Source organism: Cavenderia fasciculata (genome assembly GCF_000203815.1).
Source record: "Cavenderia fasciculata unplaced genomic scaffold Scf_EUAJFUG02G6ADK-5, whole genome shotgun sequence".
Classification (NCBI taxonomy): domain Eukaryota; phylum Evosea; class Eumycetozoa; order Acytosteliales; family Cavenderiaceae; genus Cavenderia; species Cavenderia fasciculata.
The window spans coordinates 135,230-151,645 of NW_004457635.1; the positions used below are offsets into that span (position 1 = coordinate 135,230).

At 32.6% G+C, this 16,416-nt stretch overlaps 6 protein-coding genes across 6 annotated transcripts; 3 read left to right on the top strand and 3 right to left on the bottom strand.

Moving 5' to 3' along the window:
• Nucleotides 1-566: 566 nt before the first annotated feature.
• ints7 (armadillo-like helical domain-containing protein) lies at nucleotides 567-3,555 on the top strand (the record flags this gene model as incomplete). The annotated part of the gene is made up of 6 exons (XM_004351112.1): nucleotides 567-1,331; nucleotides 1,411-1,644; nucleotides 1,719-2,193; nucleotides 2,280-2,425; nucleotides 2,491-2,835; nucleotides 2,905-3,555. The coding sequence occupies 6 exons, from the start codon at nucleotides 567-569 to the stop codon at nucleotides 3,553-3,555; spliced, it is 2,616 nt and encodes an 871-aa protein (XP_004351164.1).
• A 180-nt stretch (nucleotides 3,556-3,735) lies between these two features.
• On the bottom strand, nucleotides 3,736-6,198 carry DFA_10915 (uncharacterized protein; the record flags this gene model as incomplete). The annotated part of the gene is made up of 6 exons (XM_004351113.1): nucleotides 3,736-4,019; nucleotides 4,093-4,633; nucleotides 4,706-4,908; nucleotides 4,994-5,399; nucleotides 5,467-6,068; nucleotides 6,150-6,198. The coding sequence occupies 6 exons, from the start codon at nucleotides 6,196-6,198 to the stop codon at nucleotides 3,736-3,738; spliced, it is 2,085 nt and encodes a 694-aa protein (XP_004351165.1).
• A 641-nt stretch (nucleotides 6,199-6,839) lies between these two features.
• Nucleotides 6,840-8,896, top strand: DFA_10916 (uncharacterized protein; the record flags this gene model as incomplete). The annotated part of the gene is made up of 4 exons (XM_004351114.1): nucleotides 6,840-6,885; nucleotides 6,995-7,051; nucleotides 7,182-8,571; nucleotides 8,650-8,896. 4 exons carry the CDS (start codon nucleotides 6,840-6,842, stop codon nucleotides 8,894-8,896), a joined length of 1,740 nt encoding a protein of 579 aa, XP_004351166.1.
• Nucleotides 8,897-9,129: 233 nt separating this feature from the next.
• DFA_10917 (uncharacterized protein) lies at nucleotides 9,130-10,373 on the top strand (the record flags this gene model as incomplete). Its single annotated transcript, XM_004351115.1, has 3 exons — nucleotides 9,130-9,514; nucleotides 9,585-10,308; nucleotides 10,370-10,373. 3 exons carry the CDS (start codon nucleotides 9,130-9,132, stop codon nucleotides 10,371-10,373), a joined length of 1,113 nt encoding a protein of 370 aa, XP_004351167.1.
• Nucleotides 10,374-11,228: 855 nt separating this feature from the next.
• DFA_10918 (uncharacterized protein) lies at nucleotides 11,229-13,434 on the bottom strand (the record flags this gene model as incomplete). The annotated part of the gene is made up of 4 exons (XM_004351116.1): nucleotides 11,229-12,220; nucleotides 12,298-12,598; nucleotides 12,714-13,346; nucleotides 13,423-13,434. 4 exons carry the CDS (start codon nucleotides 13,432-13,434, stop codon nucleotides 11,229-11,231), a joined length of 1,938 nt encoding a protein of 645 aa, XP_004351168.1.
• A 954-nt stretch (nucleotides 13,435-14,388) lies between these two features.
• On the bottom strand, nucleotides 14,389-16,397 carry gtf2e1-1 (transcription factor IIE; the record flags this gene model as incomplete). The annotated part of the gene is made up of 6 exons (XM_004351117.1): nucleotides 14,389-14,726; nucleotides 14,791-14,972; nucleotides 15,053-15,199; nucleotides 15,277-15,843; nucleotides 15,962-16,115; nucleotides 16,346-16,397. The coding sequence occupies 6 exons, from the start codon at nucleotides 16,395-16,397 to the stop codon at nucleotides 14,389-14,391; spliced, it is 1,440 nt and encodes a 479-aa protein (XP_004351169.1).
• Between the last annotated feature and the right edge of the window lie 19 nt (nucleotides 16,398-16,416).

A 16,416-nucleotide genomic window follows, 5' to 3' on the forward strand; every position in this document is an offset into this window, starting at 1 on the left:
GTTTCGGGGTTGGGCAATTGTTAACATCATCAAAAGCTTCGAATTCGACTGGCCAATGTCTCTGACGATTTTAAAGAAATCTTGCTCGGGGTATGGAATTTGAATGGTGTAGCTAACAGATTTTGGATTGGTCGAACTGAGTTTGACCCATAGGTTGTCAACTTGTTTGTAAAGTTCTAAATTATAAGATCCAATTTTGAAAATGTAAAATACAATAAATAGAATTGAAATGATATTAATGGTTGATTTAAACATTGGTTTTTTTTTGATGATTTGATATGTCCACCCTATTCCTAATTAATTATTCTCAAACAAACCATACTGACTGACAGTGAAAGAACAATCAATTTGATTGTATCAATAATCCAAAGAATGATCATTCTTGTAGGGAGTACCATTTTGTTTTTTTTTTTTTTTTTATACTGAAAGGTTTGATCTGAACTTCAAAAGGAGAAGTGCTGGGATCTCTGATTAGTAGTTGATCTCTCTTCTCTTTAGTATATAGTGCTGGTTAATACAACTGTGTGTGTTTGTGTACGCGCGCGTAATAGTGTGAAATAACAACTATGGATAGAGTACCAACATTATCTCAATCTACGATTGCATCACAGAATATCATTCTACCTCCCAACTCTTTGTTTCATTTGTTTACAAACTTGGCATCGAATCAACAACAACAGCAACAGCAACAACAACAACAACAACAACAATCACAGCAACAACAAATAGATGCAAAAGAAGAAGAAAGAGATTATACCAATATTATGCTTGAAATTGACAAGGGCATTAGATCGACGAATCTAGGTGACCAAGTCGAATCGACACTCTTTTATGCACACCTCATCACCTACAATCCACCTCCTCTTATCATCAGCTCCATCATTATCAAGTTGGCAGATATATTTAGAAACACAAACAACAATCTTGTACGATACCGTATACTCAAGGTCTTTCAACATTGTCCGAGAGAGATTCAGCGTATCTCTAATCTCGATGATGTACTCAAAAGAATACACTCTATTCTCAATAGTAACGATCCTATAGCACGTGCTATTGCACTCAGAGTATTTGCATCTATTCCTCTATTGGTGGCCGACAAGTTGTACATTCATCACAGCATAAGAGCATGTATGCAGACACATGATGTCGGTGAAGCCGAAGCAACCTTTGATGTCATGGATCGACTATGCGAAGTGTCTCCCGTCTTTTCAGACAGTATCATCGACAAGATATACACTATCATTCAATCCGTAGAAACACCACTCCACACCAAACTAAAGTTTACAACCTTGTTTAGACATATGCATCATAATCATCTAATTTCAAATCAAGTATGTAAACCAAAATATAATAATAATAATGATATCAAAGTTAACTTAATTTTTAAACTTTCTTTATCCTTTCAATTAGTCAAAAGAAATGTTGATTGGATTATTGGAATTATATCCATCGGTTGTATTTGTTGGTGTTGTTTTAGATACTCTTACAACTCTAACATTGAAACATATCCTCTATGTAAATGATCATATCAAGTTTTTGATGAACTATCTAACAAACGATCCACGTATCAAGGTTAAAATCGATGCTATTCAATGTCTACAAAGATTGGCAAAGAAATTACCTCATTCAAACTTTCCTCTAGTTGTATGTTTTATTATATTTATTATCTTTAAAAAAGTAATAATTATTTATTAATCATTTCCATCTATTTTAAATAGGATTTATTTAATGTGTTATCTCAAACTCCATATAATCAAATCAAGTATCATTGTTTATCATTATTATTAATCTTGTCAACAACTCATTCTCAAAAAATGATAAATAATACTACTACGAATATGATTCAAAATGGTGGTGGAATTGTAGAACCATCATCGACAACAATCAATGGATTTAATTTGTTGTGTGAATATAGTCAACATCCAAACCCATCATTATCACAAGTTTCAATACAGATCATTTCAAATATATTCAAAGAGATTGATCATCCAAACCAATATCAGACACAAGTTGACCAATTTATCGATTCTATTTGTACATTCTTATCAAATGCAACCAAAAATGGCAATGACAAAAAGGCATCAACAACCAATTTCTCAAAATTAACAAAAGCTATAATTCAATTGGTACACAAGTATCCAACTTCTAGTATACAAATAACCAATACTATTATTTCATTTGGTACCATTTCAAGTATGTCACAAAAACATAGAGAGAAAGAGAGATAAAATATCTATATTTATATTAACAATATGTTTGATTGATTATTTTTTATTTAGATGAATTTATAGAAAAATTATATCATTGTATTTCTATTTATTGTATTTATTATAAACAATCAATTGTACCAAATTATCCAAAATTATTAGATAATTTGAAAACATTATTAAAAGATACAAATTCTAATCAAAGAGATCAATTAAATGTATGAAATCTTAAAAGATCCACAAATGTGAAATCATTTATTTACTTACTTTACTTTATATTTAGATATCAATATTTGTAATGATATTTAGATCATTTGATGAACAATTTGATAGAATTGAAGAAATAACAACTACTTTAATATCGATTTTAAATGACCATTCAGTTGAAAATATGCCAAGTTTAAATTGGTCATTGTACAAGATTGCACAACAAGCTCAAGTACATGGTTTTCATTCATTTGCAAAATATATCTACTCTAAACTATTGACAACTGTAGAATCAGAGTGTAATTATTTTTGGTTAAAATCATTATTGGAAATTGCATCTATTGAATCCCAAATATCATCACCAAATTCAAATAGATCATTATTATTATCTTCATTTAATAATATTATCATTTCAATTAAAGTATGTAAATTGATCGATTAAATTAAATGAAATTTAATAATAATTAATTATTCTATTTATTATTCTTAGGCTAGTATAACACAAGATAGAAATTTAACATTTCAAGAGAAATTTATTGATCTTCGAGAAAGATATATTTATAGTTTATTAAATTTAAGTCTATTTATTAATCAAAATAAGATATCCCCTTCTACCTCTACTTCATCTTCATCTTCTTCTTCGACCAACATATCAACAATTCAATTAGAAAACAAGATACATTATTTATTAAATCTATCAAAAGAATTTACAACACTTTATGGTATAGTGGTTGGTAAATCAATGTCTAAATCGGCACAAGGCGGTTCAATTGAACAAATAGACAAACAATGGTGTAGAACAAAGTCTATTTTATTATGCTTTTCAATCTCTTGTAAATTGGTCATTTCAATTGCCAATCATATTTTAATGGACTCTTATCATCAAATTGGACAACAACCATCAATCTTGTTACCCAAGGATGAATTATCGATTTCCAGCAACATTGCTCAAAACCATCATCCAGTTCAACAAACCATTCCATTGTTTCAAATATGTCAGTTGATCCACTCTCAATTCCAACTACAACTAGAACAACCAATCGATCAACAGTCAATCAAAAAGACATCAAATTATTTGGTTGAAGTGATTGATGCATTGTTATCAGTTCCTTTGACTTATCCAGTATTCTTTTATCAATAATAAATAAAACTTTGGATTGTTGTAGGTATATTTTAAACGAGTAATTCGTTCATTTATTGTTAAAAGGGTAGTTACACAGGTGCATTTTAATAAATAAAAAAATAAATAAGGGTTGTGTTTTTGTTGTTGTTTAAGGTTTAGTAGCCACTGGAATACAATTGGTGGGTTGTTATTATGTTATTAATAATCGCAAAGTTTGACAACCATTACTGAAATATTATCTGTACTTCCAAGTTGGTATGCAAAATCTCTTAGAGTCTCACTTGCTCTGTTTGGATCGGAAATCGCTGATACGAGATCGACTGCGTCTTCATCAGAGACAATATCCCAAACACCATCGCAGGCAATGATTAAAAACTTGTGTTCAGGTGCAATAGTCATATTGTGGATATGTGGATTGGCTGTAACATATGGAGTCAAAAATGAATCCCCAAGTGCACGACTAACTGCCAACATTCCATTCACTAAAAATTAATTTAATAATAATATTAATATTAATATTTTGATTAGATGAACCTCTATGACTTTGATACATACCTCTACCATTTAAAACTGTACCACCAGCTTGAGTAATTCTATTTCTTTCAGAATCTTCAACTGGTCTATGATCAAAGGAAAGACGTGAAGCTTGAAACGATGAGGATTCGTTTGACCAATATCCCAAAACTACACGACTGTCACCTACATTTGCTACGCACATTTGATCCTCTTTGATGTAGGCACAGGCAGCTGTAGTACCAATAAATGGCCACGGAGCAATCTGTACATGAATATTTTGGAAAGCACATTTAAAAGCCTCTTCTGGAATCTTTTTCGAATCCAAGTATTCTCCAAAGATTCGATAAATATTTTCGGCGGCAAAGTCTGATGCTGCTCTTCCACCGTGTCCATCAAATACGCAATATAATTCACTCTTGCTATTGTCTTGGTAGCATCCATAGGCAACCATTCTATCCTCCATCGTTGGTCTCTTTCCAATTGTTTCACTCTTTCCAACTACATATCTACTACTTTCCAATTCTGGTGGTGGTGGAATTTTTTCTTGTATTGATGCACTACTATTTTGTTTATTCATCAACTAAAAATAGAAAAGAAAAAAAAGGTTGTCAGTCCTATCTCTAACTAACTATTTTGTTTGTTTTTTTCATACTCTAAATAAAGGAGTTCTTTCTTCATCAACACTAATATTAAGAGTACTATTGGTTCTAGTTTGCATGACACCCTTTTTAAAACTTTGAATCTTGTTTTTAAACTTTCTATTCCAAGGTATACGTTCAAATATAGTTTCCAAAGCAAATTGAACACATGAATTTCTCTTTAAAATATGATTTAGAGAGTATAATTTTGATTGATCTAAAAGAGATAAAATTGTTAAAATTAGTTTAGTTTCTCATTTTCATTATGACTATTTATATTTATATTTATATTTTTAACATACCAACATTATTATCTTCCAAGTATAAAGAAGTGATTGAAGTATTACGAATGACAGATTGTTTTAATGCTTCGAGACCTTTTTCAGAGATATGGTTTGTTGAAAGATCCAAAGTTTTGATTGTTTTGGTACTCATTAAAAAGGCAGCAATCATGAATGCACCTTCGTCGTATGCCTTTACATCGCTTAGATTGATACGAGTAACCGATTTGTTGCTACGTAATCCAGCTGTCAACACTGCCAATCCAGTTGCATGTAATTCATTCCCTCCCAAATCCAACTCTGTAATGGATCTATTATTTCTTAGAGCCTGTGAAAGTGCCTCCAAACTTCTACTTGACAACATTGTTTTCTTTAATGATAACTTTGTAATTGTAAAATAATATTGTGCAATAAAATCCAAGTATTCCTAAAAAGAAAGAAAGTTTAATTAGTTTACCACATATCTATCGGCCTATTTTGTCTTTTATATTTACTTGTTGAATTTTCTTTTTACGAATGGTTGTTAATGGTGTATCTCTTAGAGTGGTTGACATGTGTCTATTTGAATAGTTTTCATTGTTTACAATGATGGCAGCGCATATCGATAGGAATAATTTCTCGGTCAGACAATGATTGTCCAAGTTGAGTGTGAAATGGTTGAGTTCAGGTGGTATGAGTTGTAGTTTACAGTTGATGGTTTGGAGAAGTGTCTTGTTCATCTCTTCCACGTTGGGATTGAATTCACCGACAAATGATATTTTGGATTGTGATGATGGCGATGGATTTCTCGATCCCTCTTTGGTCTGTCCGACCAAGAGGTATGATTCCGATTTGTTGGTTGGTGAACCATTTCCACTGGTATTATTGCTACTGCTAGTACTGCTGCTGCTGCCACCGCTGTTATTAGAGTCATTCGCAGTCCCCGCTGATCCTCCATCTACACCACCACCTTCATCTTCATCGTCACCATTGCCAATGTGCAAGTCATCATCCTCACCAGCATTTGGATTGTCGACCATAAATGCATGAAAGTAGCTAGGTAAGCTATCGGTATCACCATATATCTTCTTTAAAGAGTGCCAAAATACAAAGGCATCTGGTAAATGAATCGTTAATATTCCGATGATTTGTCATGTGATTATTCCGACACCAACAACATTGTCAAACACAAACATACCTTGATTGGATGGCTCTCCCTCTTTAACTTTATCTAATGCTGCTCCCATATCTCTATATCCTCTTTTATATTACAATGAATAATGTGAACAATAAATAAATAGTAGTAGGTTAAATAGATAGGATAGATAGATAGATATTTAATAAATAATAAATAATAATAATAATAATAAGAGAGAGATAGGAAAGCAAGAATAATAATTAAATATAAAGTATACTGCTACCTACAACTATTATGTTAATGATGATGTTGTACAAGTTGATGAGATGATAATAACAATACTAATAATAATAATGGATGAATAATTTGATGAATTGATTGATTGATTGATTGATTGAGTAGTATGAATGATGTAAAACACCAAGTTTGAATGAATGTGAATGTTAAAGAATGATGTACAAATATATGTATAAATGAGGTTATTAATAGTGAATGGGTGAAAGAGAGTAAAGTGAACTAGTAGTATAACAAACAAAAAAAATATCGTGTTTCGATGGGGGGAGGTGGATGTCCATTCAACCCGCTTTTTTTTTGAATGAAAAGTTGTTTTGGGGTCATGTTTGAAAAACATAATTTTGAACTTGAAGTGGAAGAGAGATAAAATAGATAGAGATAAATCTAGTAGACGACTCTTTTGAAAAAAGATAGCGACAGACAGACAGAGAGAGAGAGAGAAGAGAAGAGAAAAGGATGATGTCACAACAACAACGAGTACCATTTATGGCATATAATAGTAGTAAGTCATTGCAAAGAAAGAGAGAGAGTGAGAGATAGATAGATAGAAGATGATAAACACAAACTAACCAGCAGTTGCATACATTCATACATTTGTCAATATATTATAGTTGTTGTACGATCTGAAATTCCATACTATTCATCTAGATTAAACAAGAAACTATTAGGTATGCATCTATAGAGAATATATTCTATATTAGAATATAGAAGAAGAAGAAGAACAATAATATATATATATAGATATAATCTTGTGTAAACTGAAACTGACATGTTTTGTGTCTATCTAATTATTTATAGACGATGTAACCTCATCAAGATTAATAAAGTATTTAGCATCGGACGATAAAAAGTTAGTGATTGAAGCCATCAATATACTTTTGACGAGATCGTATCAAGGCAAGTTACTCTTTTCAACGCAACTAAATGTACATTTTGACCAAAAGCAATACAAGTCACCTACACTATTCGATGCGCTGCTTCATACGATCGTCAAGATTCAAGGTTTCAGTGTCGAAGGTGGACAAAAACAAATATTCAAGCTAAAGATTGACAACAACAAAGGTGAACTCATCGACAAGACTGTTGCTATTCTCAGAAACGCAATTCTTCAACAACCAAACGATATCGTCATTGCCACCAGTCCAACAGCTGTCGTGGCTCTCCTCGAAATCCTATTCAACTACTTTAGAATCAAAACATCGATCACTTCAATACTCGATCATCAACAAGGACTTGAATCTTGGAATCTCGATACTGCCAGCGTCCCTCAAATCTCTTCAAATACTCCAAAATATATTTTGGAAATATTTTCAAAGATTGCAAAGAAATTACCTTTAAATATTAATAATAATATTAATAATAATAATATTAATAATAATAATATTAATATTGTTGCTAATGGAAATACTGCGACTAATAATAATAATAATAATAATAATAATAATAATGTAAATGGAAACGGAAATGGAAATGGAAACGGAAATGAAAATAATAATAATAATAATAATAATAATGAACAAACAACACCAACAACTACAACAACTGAACAACAACAACAACAACAACCAATTGATCAACAAGAAAAAGAACAATTACCATTTAATACATTTAATCAAGAAGATATAACATATGTTTATTTTAATGATGGTACAGTTCAAGAACCAGTATTAAAGGTATTGCCAAGTGGAACGGCCAAGAGATTGTTGGAGATTCTAGAGATGGCTTTGTTTGTATATGACAATGACGAAGCATTGATGGCATGTGTTGAAACATTGGAGTCAGTTTCGAAACCAAGTTCATTCAAGCCATTGGTCGACGAAGTTTTACTCAAACCAATCTACGAACCATTGTTTGAGACCATAGTATCGACCATTTCATCGCCTCTTTTACCAGAGAGCAGTAATGGAACGGGGGTAACCTCACCAATTGCCCAAACACCAACTGGACAACATCAAATGACAGCATCTACAACCACCAGCACAACCAACTCTTCATCCAATTCCTCTGTCAACACACCCGTCACTCCAATGGTATCCACCATCCTCCACCTCAAACAATCGCCTGTTGTCCTTCACAAGCGAACCTTTATCGACAGACTCATTGAATTGTTGGGTCATCCAAACAATGATATTCAATTGTCATCATTAAACGTTATTTATAATTTAATTAAAACAAGTCAAAAATCAAGGTATGTTAAATCAAAACATAGTACAAACTTGGTTCATCTTATCTCTAACCCCCACTTTAATTTCTTATTATTATATAGAATTATGATTTGTCATATTTCAGGATTAGTTAGACATGTATGTAACCTTTTATCATATAAACCAGGAGACCATCAAATGGAGATGGGTAAAAAGGCAGCCACTCTATTATCATACTTTTCAAGGGAGCAATTAAATATTCCAGTACTCCTTCAATTCGAAACTTTGTTGACTCAAATCGCTCTTTCTGACAATCCCCACACTGAAATCGTTACCAACATTTTGATTAAATTGGAAACTACAAAATAATTAAATAAATAAATAAATAAAATTAATAAATAATAGAGAAACAAAAGTGATAAAAAACGACGAAAAACACTGGTTCTTTCGAAACTATTTTAGCATTCGACTCGTTAAATGTCCGAGCTTGGTCCTAAGAGTGCAAGATTCTCGTTGTCAATGTATCGGCAACCCCTTTTATAAGTGTGGGTGTGATCCTTATTATTAAACACAACAGTTAAACTAAAAGATATAAATAAAACATGGCACACTCGGATTTATCAGATATTGAGAATAACTATACTCCACAAACACCAACAACATCATCATCGATAGTAGCACCATCATCTAATTACAACCCAATATCATATCAAAATATCACTATTGACAGAGATAATGATGATCCAGATCATCCAGAATCTTACATTTCAACAGATACTCAAACACCAAAACCCGACGATCAACAATTGCAACAAAAACAATCATCAGGAGGAGTAACAAAGACTGTTGATATTATTGGTTCAACTCCTTTGATTGAATCCATTTTTAAAGGCAACTATGAAAATGCTGAAGAGTTGATCTCCACCTCTCCACAAATGATCAATATTGCTGAACCCAATCAAGGTTATACTCCTTTATTTTTAGCTGGTATGTAAATTATTGGTGATCAAAATACAGATACTACTAGACATTAATTAATTAATTAATTTTAATATAGTTGAAATTGAAAATGAAGAGATAGCATTTAAACTATCCAAACAATTAATAGAGGCTGGTGCTATTATTAGAGTGATTACAAAGGGTGGAACTACTCCATTTGCACAGGCATGTTTAAATGGTCATCTTAGAGTTGCCCAATATATGGCATCACTTGACAATCTACTTATAACAGAGACTGTGGTACCAATCCCACCTATATTGTTGGCCGCAGAACAAGGACATTTAAATGTAGTACAATGGTTGACTTCCAATGGTGCCTACATCTATGCCCAAATAAGTATCCCTCAATCTACTACTAGGGGTCTCATGGCTCTCCATCAAGCAAGTTTCAAGGGTCACTTGGAAGTGGTTCGATTCTTTGTAGAGCAATGTGGAATGTACATCGAAGATCGTTCAAACTTGTTGGGTGTGACCGCTCTCTATATGGCCATTGAACAAAACAAGTTAGAGACTGCCAAATACCTTTTGGAAAGAGGGTCTGATCCCAATGTGTGTCGTACTGATGGTGTCTTTGGTCTATACATGTGCGCTCAATTTGGATCGGTAGAGATGATCAAACTTATCCTTGGCTTTGGAGCTAATCCAAATCTATTGTATAATGGAAAGACAGCTTTAGATATTGCCACACAGAAAAATTTTACAGAAATCATCAATATTCTAACACCTCTTACCGATCCATCCCTTATCAAAGAATCATCTTCATCGTCCAATTGTAGAATCATGTAAATTAACAACAACAACAACAACAAAAACAAATACTCTTGCGCTATTTTTTTATTGTAGATAACATTAAATAATAAATCAATAATAATAATAAACATACTACAAGATGTACTCCCACAAAAAAAAAAAAAAGTGGTGTATGAATCTTGTTGACTTCCATCAACAAGTATTTATTTTATTTCAGCACCCCGTCACAGTATATACTAGAACAAACTTTTTTTTTATATTGGCTGTCTAGGATCAATAACTTTGGTTGAGACATTATCATTATCATTATTCCTCGCATTGAATATTTATTTATATAAAATTGCAAATGACAACAATACCAGTGGCCATATTAAATTTACTCAACAATAAATTTGGAGATATTTTTTTTAATGAATTAAAGAGAAGTTTAGAGAGAAACATGGTCGTACATATTCAACCTTATCCAGGTGCTTATTGGATTTCCATGATGAAAGATGGAAATGTATACTCTTGGTAATTTTTTATAATTCTATATAATAAGATAGATTAGATTTCTAATCAAAATAAATAATTTCTCTGAATTTTAGTTATTATCATCCCACTAAACAACATGAGGCAATCACCATTGGAAAGCTTGGGGAAAAAAAATCAGTTGAAAATGCAGGTCAATGGGCTGTATCAATTCAAACAAAAGGTCTCTGGGGAAATAAAACAAAATATAGAACAATTGATTAAATTGTAGTATCCTTTGAAAATAAAAATAAAAAAAAATAGAATTATGGTGTTCAAAATTAATTTCAAAATGTGTAACAACAATATTCAAAAGCTAAGATATCTATAATAATCACATCTTGATAAAGAAGAGATGGTGAATCTTTTATTTAGATTATATTTATCGATATCTTTATATAAAGATATCATCTAGTAATTAGATATCGAATGATGGTGATGATTAGTTTTCATTTCTCAAGATAAAGCTTTGAAGAAGATAATTAGCACCATTAAAAGCAATACGGAAGTTGTTAAAGTTGGATGGTGAAAGAGTCATGATGATACCGGTATCGACAACCTTGGCATGGACGAGATCGTTGGCAGCCGACGAGAATGTCTTTGAACCTACGACTGAACCGTTAAGAGTAAAGGTGAGAGTGGTGGCACCTGTTGTGGTACTCTTGCCATAGACAAAGATACGGAAGTTGGACGAGAGTGTTGGTTTGGTGACGGCATATTGGAGATAGTAGTCCAAGGTGACTGGAGTGTTGGCTGGCAGGTTGATAGCGTGCATGGCAGTGTTGATACCATCCTTGGTGACAGTGATAGAGGTTGGCGAATGGGCAAAGGTCTTCTCGGCAGTGATCATACTGGCAGTCTCTTGGAAGATGATGTTTTCATCACGAACATCTTGATCGACAAACCCAACAGAAATGCCAGACATGCTTTGGATGGTTTGATCGTGGTTCCAACCAAGTGGACACAATTGACCGACAATGTGTCCGGGCATCGACACGGTGGTGTAGGTCAAGAAGTTACGATCGGTACCAAAAGTTTGGGAGGGGTCGTTGAGCTTCCAAATGTTGTCTGGATCGTGACCAATGGTAAAGCTAGTGTCGTTACGGTTGGAGAGGTCAAGAGTCTTGAGAGCACCACCACTTCCACCAACACGGATACCAAGACGAGTAGATGCTGTTGGATTACCATAGGCATAGAACTTGTTTTGAACAGAATCGATACGATCAAAACACCAAATGTTGGCACCAACCAAACGACCTTGGTATGGGTGGTAGTTGAACGAGTCGAATCTAGCTTTAATCTTGGCATAAGTGTCAAGATGTGGATCCTTCTTTGGTGGAACTGGATTAATTTGTTCGGTTGGATAACCAGAGACACTAGAAAACAAGTATCTAGTATTTTCAGTAACTACACCATTTGGGAAAAGAATTGGGTCTGAAAAAAAAAATACAAGTCAATATTAAGTATTGTATTATTATACATATACTATATACGTGTATATATTTACATACCCATTGCAAACCAAAAGTTTGAAACATCAAAAATATTGGTAACCATTGCATTGTAGAATTCGTTACGCATGTTGTACTCTTTCAAAGAGTTGGTACCTGATGGAATGGAGATTTGTGCAAAAGCAGCGTCATAGAAACCAACAAAGAAATCTTGGAAACTCTTTCTAGTATTGATAAAGTCAGAGTAAAAGGTATCTCTCCATGTCGTATCGAAACCATAGTATTCATGGTTTTGAATAGCATCAGAGAGAAGGTAGAGAAAAGCAGTACAAGCAAAAACAGAAATTGGACCTTCACTTACCTATTAATTAATGAAAAAAAGAATGGATGAAAGAAAGAAATAGGAATAGAGTAAGTATATGCATGAATTGATTCATAAATATCTATATAAATATTTTTTTTTTTTTTTTACTTACTTTATACTCTTGATTTCTAAAATCAGGTAAAGCACCGTGGAAAAGAGTTCTGGTTGCGATGAATTGTTCATGGACGTGTACCTTGTTGTCTGGAGTTGGAGCAATCTTGTAGTTGGCAACGGCATCTCTAAAGTCCTTGACGGCATCAGATAGACCTTCAAACTTGGATTTTAGGGCAATGAAATTGTAGTTTGTGATACCAGTGTTGATCATGGCCTTGATTGGTTCATTGAGAGCATCCATCATTTTCTTGGTGGTATCGTCGTGACGAAGCAGAGTAAAGGCAATATCTGTAGCATAGGACAACAAACCACCGACTACTGGAACAAAGCTGAGAGCACCGACGAGTAAGCCTCTTGCAGTACTGACCAGATCGAGGTGATGGTTTTGGATGAGATCAATAATTGGCTCGGCTTCATTGGCAACCAATGTGGTAAGAACATCACCGACTGCTTGTCTTCTACGTAATGGATCTTTGATACGAGCAATAATATCGTCACGAGTTTCAATACTATTCTTCATGTTGGTAGAGAGTGGAGTAACAACCTCTGTTGGACCAGAATTAATTTGAGCATTGATAGCAATCAAATAAGAGTTTAAAATTAACCCTATAATAAGAATTGAAAATAATTTCTTTTAAAAAAAAAAAAACAAAAAAAAAAGTAAGTAAATATTATATATATATAAATATTTTTTTTTAATGTTATACCTTTGAAACCATTTTTTATAATAACAATTAACAAACTTCTATTTCTTATTATGAATTAGGTAAGGGCAATTGGTAGAGTATTTATACCTTTTCCAAGAGCCATGGTTTATAAAAATAATTTAAATTAATCAAAATTGCCAGCATTGCAAAACAACACCAATCAAAACAATCTGGGGAATCAGATGGTTGGGCCATAGGAGAGTAGTTCGTGAAGGGCATGACGGTTCGAACCGTCGCGGACATGGGACTGCTGACGTAGTCTAAAAAAACTCAAAACCGTCCATATGACCCTTCAAAACGGTCCGAAAGTCAGATGAAAAACCAATGACCGACTTGACTTGATCTTCCCGATTTGTAAGACGGGCCGTCCTTATCTAATCTCTAGTATGGCTAGAAAAATAGAACCTTATAATTTAAACGGTAAGCAAATTTCGTATATTGTACCATAGTTGATTGGATAAGGGTTTGAATGTGTCCAAGTTGTTGGAAAAAGCAAACAGAGAGATTTTATTACCTTTGGAAATTATCATTGATGATCACTGGTTACAAAGAAAGTTGCCTATGTAGCATTTTTTTCTAATATCACCAATCATTCTCGCAATATCGATTGGTTTTGGACAAAAAGAACACGACAGGATAATTTACAATAAGCTTGGAATGGAGCCAAAGGAGTAAAGAAAGTACCTTGATGGCGACATTTCTTTTCAATTAAAATAATTAAAAATAAATAATCATGGTACCAAAGCGCAAGCCTATCGAAACCTATTCCAAAATCATTAAAAAATTTTATTACTTTAAAAATTTTTGAAAAGTTATTATTATAGTTGGATTTTGAAGGTGGATGGATAACAATTGTTATTATTATTTACATTATTTATTATATTTCTTTTTTTAGTTAGTACAGCTGATTATTATTATTATTATTATTATTATTATTATTATTATTATTATTATTATTATTGATTATTATTTTGATTCCTGTGATGATGCTACAAAATTATATAAAGCCATATTGTAGTCTTCATACTCTTGAGAAGACATTATTTCCTGGTCTTCCTCTGTTACTTCTAATAAGTTGACTGATTTTCCAGCTGCAATAACCGTTACTTTGCATGTTGATTGTAATGGTTGTGGTTGTTGTTGTGCACTGGTAGTAGTGGAAGAAGATGAAGAGGAGGATGTTGGTGTCGATAAAGCTGTGGTGTTACTATTACTATTATTACTACTAGGATGATTTGGTGAATTTATTCTTTGTTTCTTTGATACTTCATCATCTGCTTCATCTTTATAATGTTTTGTTACATCTAAAAAAAAAAATAATGGTTAATAACATAACACTCTCTTTTGATGATAATAATAAATATTTACAATCATCAAAATAAGTTTTATCGATTGCTTGAGATTTTGTAGAACTATATGCAAAACTAAGTGGCATCTCTATTTTAGCATTCTTTGATGCATTACCCAAAGCCCCACCATTGGTAGAATTGGGTGATGGTTCGAGTGATTTTGGTAATAACCATGGTGGAACAGGGTGAGTTGGTTTTTTTCTTTTGGTTGGGTAAAAAAGATTAGTTAACTTTGCAATCAATAATGAATTCATATTTAAATAGGGATATAGTATAGTTACGTTTCTTTTTTAGCATTTGAGGAAATGATATGTCCAGTATCAACATTATCAGAGTCATAAATATCGACTAAAACTTCGACACTTGAAGAAGATGGATCGATCCATCCTTTATTTCCACCTGCTGCTTCGTTTGGTCCAAATGCACCTCTTGATGATAGATAAATAGTTAGTATGTTTAAAGATTTTGAAAAGAGTTTGGTTGAAAATTATCAAATATGACATACTGTTTTGCAGGACCAGTAGAACTACTTGTATTAATAACATGTGATGGACCAGTATCCATATTACCTTGAGCCATATCTCTGGCAAACAAAGGTATTTGCTGACCCTCTGTCTTTTTTAATTGTTCGACTAGTTTCTTGAGTTGTCCCAACATGTCTGCATTTTGTTTGGTCTGATTGGAAAAGAAATCAGCGCTGCTCTTTTCCTCTGTCAATTTGCCATCGCATCGATCGCAGCAAAGGTCGCCTTCAGGCGTCAACAACTGTGGAATATCGTATGCACTAAACAGTTTGGCGCAAGCGACACATTTGTATTGAAGATCAAACTTTTGTGTCTTTTCAGCCTCCATCATCTTTCGAACCATATACATCTTGTACTTTATAATATCGATAATATGACTATAATCCAAATACCAAAGTTGTGTAGTAATTGCACGATCACCAGGTCCCTTTCCTTCTTCCTTTACTTCTTGTGACTTTAATATAGAATCACCTCTTAAATCCATTAGAATCTTTCTACAATATTTAAATGGTATATTGATCTGATTTGCAATTTCATCTTCTTTTACACTAAAAAGATTTAAAAAGAAAGAGATATTAGATATTTATCAATTATTAAACGAAACAACAGAGTTCTCTTCTATCATCTATCATCTATCATCTATTATTATTATCATTATCATTTTACCGTTTCTTTTGTCTCAAAACAGCATCTATAACAATGATATATTCATCAGTGTAGAATGCACGAATAAGCATTCTAACAAGATCATCCAATACATTGTAAATTGAAGACATCGTCGTTGATGGTGATGGTTGATTGAAGGTTGATTGTTTGTTATCTTATCTTTCTAAATATAATGATCAACTCTCCTAATGTTAAAACAGATATATATTCAAATTTGAGAGAAAAGAGATAGAATAATAATTAATCAAACTACAAAACAACAATGATCTTCAAAACTCAAATTACTTGTTTTTATTATCACCGCCTGCAGTCCAACGACAAATTTAATAATAAAAAAATATTAATAATATAATAAAAAGAAAATATGATGATGAGTGAATATACTGTAAATAGTTGCAATACTTTTGAATACTATTATTGTTGTTACTTTTTTCATTTTCATAGAGTATTATTTG